We start from the raw sequence: 6,997 nt of genomic DNA on the forward strand, positions 1-6,997 counted from the left end.
GTGAGCTCCACTATAGGCTTTATGTATAAAACAAATCAAGTGGAAGTGAATGCCATACCTTTTGCCCAGGTTTGATGTAAGCCTTGACATGTTTAAGAACAGGTTTCAGATTATTTTCATATCTGACACACAGATCATGAATCTTGATCTCGCCTTCCTGTGGCCAATGTTCTGGAACTTGAGAAGGATCTGGGAAGAGGGGGAGATAGACAGATGGATAATAGCTAGGGGTAGATGTAGAAAGAAAGATACACATACCTAAATATGGTTAGATGTACATATGAGGTCTGACAATTAAGTTTGCGAACTCATCCTAGAAAAAGTGCTACATACCCCATTGCTAAGTAGCACTATGGTTACTTTTGAAATACTCCTTTTGGGAAGCTATGCCACCCTTAAAAGCAATTTTGGAACTCTTTCTGGAATGGCCATTAGAGCTGCCATTGTTTTACCCTTGATGTCCTGAACGTCATCAAAAAGTCTTCCTTTCAATATTTCCTTTATCTTTGCATAAAGAAAAAAGTCATTCAGATCAGGTGCATAGGAAGGGTGATCCAATACAGTTATTTGAGGGCTAAAAAAAAAAAATCCCTTAGCATACCCTGTGAACTCTTTGCTTCTGTTCATAAGTGAGCTCCTTTGGGACTATTTTTGCACACACCTTTCTCATGCCAAGATTTGTCAGTTAAGATTTTCCTAACTATTGCTTTTCTCATGTTTACTTGATCTTCCCTGCTTCTCACAGTCAGCCTATGATTTTGATGTGTAGTTCACTGAATTTTTGCAATGTTTTCATCAGTTTAGCCCATTACTGGCCTCCATAACCTCTCTTCATCAGTGATGCTTTCTCTCTCCTCAGAAAAACATTCAATTCATTTGTACACTGCTGTTTTCTTCATGGCATTATCCCCATAAAATTAACATGCCCCTGATTTCACTTCCACTCTTTCCAATTTAACAAGAAATTTAATGTTTGTTCATCACTCTAATGTAAGCTCCAACATTCTCATGACAGTACACAAAAACATACAGCAACAGTAATGAACACCACTCAGCAAGCCATTGCTGATGCATCCATGTGAATACAGCTATGAAACACTGATATACCAAGGTTATAAAACTTTACTGAGCTGTTTGTATGGTGCTGCCAATGTAAGTGCATGGTGGTGAGTTTGTGAACTTGTCAGACTTCATATATGTGTGAATATATATAAATTTATTTCGAAATTTAAAGTAATACTGAATCAGAGTCTGTACTGTTTTATTTTTAAATTTAAATCACATTTAAAATAAATGACTCTTAATTTCTTTCTTTCTTTCTTAGACAGAGTATCACTCTGTTGCCCTGGGTAGAGTGCTGTGGCATCATTATACCTTACAGCAACCTCAGACTTAAGGCTTAAAGGATCCTCTTGTCTCAGCCTCCCAAGTAGCTGGGACTACAGGCACCTGCCTCAACAACTGTCTAGTTTTCCTATTTTTGTTTTTTTTTTTTGGTAGAGAGTCTTGCTCTTGCTCAGGCTGATCTTAAACTTCTAAGCTCAAGCAATCCACTCACCTCAAAGTGCTAGGATTACAACTGTGAGTCACTGTGCCTGGCTTAAATGACTCTTGATTAAGAACTTTAAAAACAGTTCTAGTTGGTTTTCGGAGCATTTGCCAACATGGTGTCTCTTCAGCATTCCACGACTCCATTGTATTCAAGGTAAGTAGACATAGTTCATTTGTGAATTGATTTATTTGTTCAGTCAGTTAGCCATCAAATATTTGGATGTTTAAAATAGGAGAGGTGCTATGCAAGGTGCTAGAGATATGGAGATGAAGGTCCAGGCTGGAGGTACGTGTCATGTTTGTGGAAAGTGTACAAGTAGAACAGCATCACAGTACCACACGGAGAGCCACACAAGGGAAGTAAACCCATGAATGTCTAGTGTCTCTGCTAAGACATTTGGATTTCATCCTTGAAGAACTACATGGCTGTTCACAGATTCAGGTAAAGGAGTAACTTTGAAGCTTCAGATTCGCACTTAATAAAGATTATTCCATCCTCAGTATTGAATTTCCTGCCAGTTTTATTCTAGCAAAGCTGAAAATCTCAGTATTTTAAGAGCCAAGTTTCTTGACTCTTCTAAATTAATAAGGTCTTGAGAAAGAAAAAAAAACAGGAGTTTAGTTTAGGCTGGCAATTAATGTAACAAAGCACGAATATTTTCTAACTCTCTTTAAATATCATTATATAATACCTACTTGGATTCTGGTTCTATCCAAGACTTTTCAGGCCTAAATAGTCCTATCTTTTCAGGTATATATAATCAAGCAAACTCAAGATGGCAATGAGGTCTCTGGATATTGAAGTAGAAAGTAAAAGCCCAAAATGACAAGGTGCTTAACATACTAATATTTGATTAAAATGAATACTTGAGTGAAACGACATAATAATCCAAACAATACCCATGGTGCCTTCATAGTTCTCTGACTCCATAGTCAAGAAACTGTTCACTTTCTTCACAGCCCCCATCTGGACCTCCAGGTCAGCCAAGTTCCTCACAACCCAATTCAAATAATTGGTTATCTGTATCAGGGGACAGAAAATTAATATATTTCAGTTAAAGTTAAGGAACTTTTGTAATTGCTGGATATTGGGGACAGGATGACTTGGATGGTTAGCATATGCTATGTGGGACGGACAACTCATAAATGCTGCCAGGTACACTATGCAGCCATAAAAATATGGAGACTTCAAGTCTTTTATGTTTACTTGGATGGAGCTGGAAGATATTCTTCTTAGTAAAGTATCTCAAGAATGGAAATAAAAAGTATGTTTTCAATACTACTATGAAATCAGTATAGAGTCACATATGCATTCATAGGAATGGAAAAACAAACTATAGCCCTGAAAGGAGGGAAGAGGAAAGAGAGGGGAGGGGAGGGGGAAGACTTGGAGGAGGGAGGGCTTTTTTGGGGATCCAACCTAATGTGCATAATGCAATGATACATTTCTATACTATTAAGACTAGAGTATAAATGTTTTTACCACAACAAATAAGTAAGCAAGGAGATGGCAATGTTACTCAGTTAGCATTCCACATTGTATATCCAATCAGCACACTGTACCCCATAAATGCATTAATGTACACAGTTATGATTTAATAAAGAATTAAAAAAAATAAAGACTAGGGAAAACGTCATGGGATATGTCAGCAAAGAAAGATGTCTGCTCTCTTCAAGGGTCCTCACGGGTCACAGATTTGTGAACTGTCCTCTGATTTCCCTGCACAATGACAGTTGTATACACTTCCATTTGCACGTACCACATGCACATTCATGTTCATCCTGGGGAGGAAGTGTGGAGAGGGATCCCACAGAGCCTGGGAACACTCTGACCATGAGATCGGAGTAGTTCTAAAAATTGGTTCACAATGTCAGAAATGAATCCTCACTGTCTTAAAACGTTAGGTCAACTTTTTATATGAACTTTCAACTTCCCCTCTAAAGAGCTGATAATAACTATGACAAGTACCACAAAAGGAAAGATATTTCCTAACCACACCTACCGTAAGTGCATACAGAAGACCCAGGCCCACAAATCCAGAATTGGGAGACCCACTAATGGATGCGATAGAGGCAGTGAGAACAATGCAAGCTCCCAGGTAATCCTAAAAAGGAGCAAGAAAGAACATTACAAGATTATTTCCAAGTTCTTCAAGCGTCCTCAAACTATGGCCCGCGGGCCACATGTGGCCCACCTAGGACATTTATCCGACCCACTGGGTGTTTTTGCTGTTGCTGCCTGTCCTGCTTAGCAGCCAACTCATCCCAGAGCCCACAGTCTGGCCCTCCAACGGTCTGAGGGACAGTGAACTGGCCCCCTGTTTAAAAAGTTTGAGGACCCCTGTAATTAAACCAAAGATCTCAATCAACAGACAGAGGTGATCATTAGAAAAATATACCCCATTCCATGTATCCTGTTAAATGTCAGAGGAAGAGTACCTAAGATGTGGAAAAATGATAACTTACAATATGGAGAGTGTGAATGTCCTCATTATGGATAGACATAAAGACTTTGCAACCAGGGCACAACCAAGATCAGATATAGGATTTCCTTTTTTTCCCTTTATTAATGCAACGTGTTGCCAAACAACCATTTTTGGAGCTGATTTTCTAGCTTAAATTTCTTAACTGCTTATGTCAGGATTATTATTAGCATTTCTGTGCACTGTAGTGAGGCCTTTGCGGAAATTTGCCTCTGGTTAACTTGGTATTTGTAACTGAACTTTTTGTCAACTACCGTGTTTCCCTGAAAATAAGACCTACTCCCCAAATAAGCCCTAGCAGGATTTCTATGCATTTGTTAAATATAAGCCCTATCCCCCATAAAGACCTAGTGATGGACATGGCAATCACTAGCCATGCACTATCCATGCCCTGTATTTTGCCATGGAGCAGTAAGGAAGACTGGAATACCTTTTATCTGCCACAGCTCTTTTCTCCGAGCCATTGGCACTTGTGCAGGTGCAAATGTGATAACCACAGTGGCAGGCATCCTATTGTGCATGTGCAAACAGCTGGGGGAAAAGAGTTCGCACATCACTAGCACCAGCCCCACCAACAAGGTCAACTCCCCCTGTCAGGTTCTAGAAGAACATGACTAACTGTATTTGAATAAGTGTAGATTGTTGTATTATACTTAATAAAAATAAGACATTCCCTGAAAATAAGCCCTAGGGTGTCTTCTTGAGAAAAAATAAATATAAGACAGGGTCTTATTTTGGGGGAAACATGGTATCTGGGCTCAGAGTCTAGGACATTAAATCTACATATTTCATGAACATAAGAATAAAGGTTATATTTACTCAGAAATTATGAGTATGGACATGTCAGTGTATTTGAATTGTGTATAATTCAATAATAATCTCTTTCACAAAACTATAAAAAATTATTAAGCCTCACCTGGAATCAAATAAGAGATAGAGACATCTGCCCCTTTTCTAGCACCTTCTTCCCTTCCCACTTCCCCACCACTCCTGGGTATTTTTCTATCTTAATAGTCAACAAAGAAATCCTAAAAACGACTCATGCTAATGTGCCACATGCTCCAAACACACGTAGAATTTCAAGCAGGGGCATTTTCTAAAATTATCTGAAGGCTCCTCCTACTAGGGAATTCCTTTTCCAGCTAAATATATCTCTGGTTCCTCAAAAAGAAAAAAAGAGAAGAAAAAGAAAAAAGAAAAAAACCCCAGCTAGCAACTGGTTTGACATTAATGACAGTTGGAGTGTTTAATATGCTGAAGTCAAAGAGCTACATTTCTTGAATGAGCTCACGTGTCCATTCCTGCCTCCTTTTAAAACAGTTCTAAAGATCAAACCACTGGAGAGCGATTAATGATTCCCAGGCTTGGAATCATAATCTGGGTTCAAACACTGGCTGTGAGTTTAGACAAATAATTGAAGCACCTCTGAGATTTCATTTCTTCTTTGGAAAATAGATACGATATCTAAATCACAGGAATTTTAAAAGAAATAAAAATCTTAGGTACCAAATAGGTTTCCCATCTCCATGCATCAGGATTTTTCTCCCCTGCATAATTTTCAAATATATGAAGCAAGAAGAAAAATTGGGGTGCATTGTAAAACACCAAAGCTTAACGTAGGCACCAAATTTTAATTCCATATTTAGTCCCACGATCTTTACCCAGAATAAAGAAAAAGGAAAGCAAGTAGACTTTATCCTCAATAAATTCCACAGAGGTAGCAAATACTTCTCTGATTAATTCTTCTGATGTATCCATCTGTTAACAGAGTGTCATGCATTCCAATCAGACCATTCTTCCTCTTTCCCCTTTTACTGGATGCAGAATTTGACCAGTTTTGGGCTGTTCTTTTATCGTTTATAAATGGTAACATACTCTCAAATACTTACAAAATGTTTATATGAATATGAATTTTCTCCTTTCAGCCCTCTTGTGTAAAGTTAATACTTTCAAAGTTATGTTCTACATTTATTTCCATATTATATTTTCAAAAAAGACACATAAAAGAGTTTCTGTGATAAGTTCCAGAAAGTATATTACTACCAGAGGATACTGCCAGCAAGGTGCTCCTGGCTGGACATAAAGAAATATGTCATTTGGTTTATGGGAAATTTCTGTGGGTAATGGTAGACATTAAGAGTTTTAGGCATGGCATTCCTTTTAGTAACTTCTGTCCTCTCTTTCCTACCGGTGACTTCACTGGGAAGAAAAACCTCATTCATTTGTTCACTCATTCATACATTCTTTTAAAAGTGCAAGTCAGGTCAGAGAATTTGCCTGTTTAGATTACCGATATTCTCCTATCACACTTTCAATAAATTCAAACTCAGATTAATCACAAAGCTTTATACTAACATGAAGTCTGGATTCTATGCCCTGTCTGCTCTAACTTTATCTAAGGGTCCTTTCCTCCACTTTCATTCTGCGCCAACCACACTGGCCTTTTTCCTATTCTTGGGAACATATCAACTTTGTTCCTGCCAATGACTGCCTGAAATGTCGCCCTCAGGTCTCTGGATGTGAGCTCCATGAGGACAGGGTCTCAGTGTGAATTTTTACCACTATTATCTCAGCAACAGTAATAATGCTAAATGCACTGTAAACGCTCAGTAATTGTTTATGGAATAGAAGACTAGATACGTTAACTCCTTAATAAAGCAGTCAATGATTTTTTTTATGAGCTAAATATCTTCTAAATCAGAACTCACTTCACTTTTGAATGAATTGCTCACAATTGTCTGGTTTGCTCACAAACCCAAACATTCATGGGTTTACTTCCCTTATGTGGCTCTGCGTGTGGTTGAAGGATTCTCTCTAGGAATCCCTTGATTCTCCACCAATCTCTTTCCCACTGCTTAAGGGCTGAACATGTAAAGATATTACAAGGATGTATTTTTTTTTCCTCAAGTGAGAAGCCCAACACCAAGTTTTATGATCTTTTTATCCCCCATTTAGAACTGTAG

At 38.2% G+C, this 6,997-nt stretch overlaps 1 protein-coding gene across 1 annotated transcript in view; it reads right to left on the reverse strand.

The window, feature by feature from the left end:
• Nucleotides 1-6,997, reverse strand: part of ABCC9 (ATP binding cassette subfamily C member 9) — a 126,471-nt gene that overhangs the window by 14,666 nt on the left and 104,808 nt on the right. Inside the window, exons 31-33 of the mRNA XM_023514704.1 lie at nt 3,555-3,656; nt 2,452-2,572; nt 59-189 (exon numbers count right to left, since the gene is read on the reverse strand). Of these exons, the coding sequence (XP_023370472.1) occupies nt 59-189; nt 2,452-2,572; nt 3,555-3,656 (354 nt within the window). The remainder of the gene's footprint in view (nt 1-58; nt 190-2,451; nt 2,573-3,554; nt 3,657-6,997) is intronic.

Source organism: Otolemur garnettii, unplaced genomic scaffold (genome assembly GCF_000181295.1).
Source record: "Otolemur garnettii isolate 467f Iridium unplaced genomic scaffold, OtoGar3 scaffold00057, whole genome shotgun sequence".
NCBI classification, from domain to species: domain Eukaryota; kingdom Metazoa; phylum Chordata; class Mammalia; order Primates; family Galagidae; genus Otolemur; species Otolemur garnettii.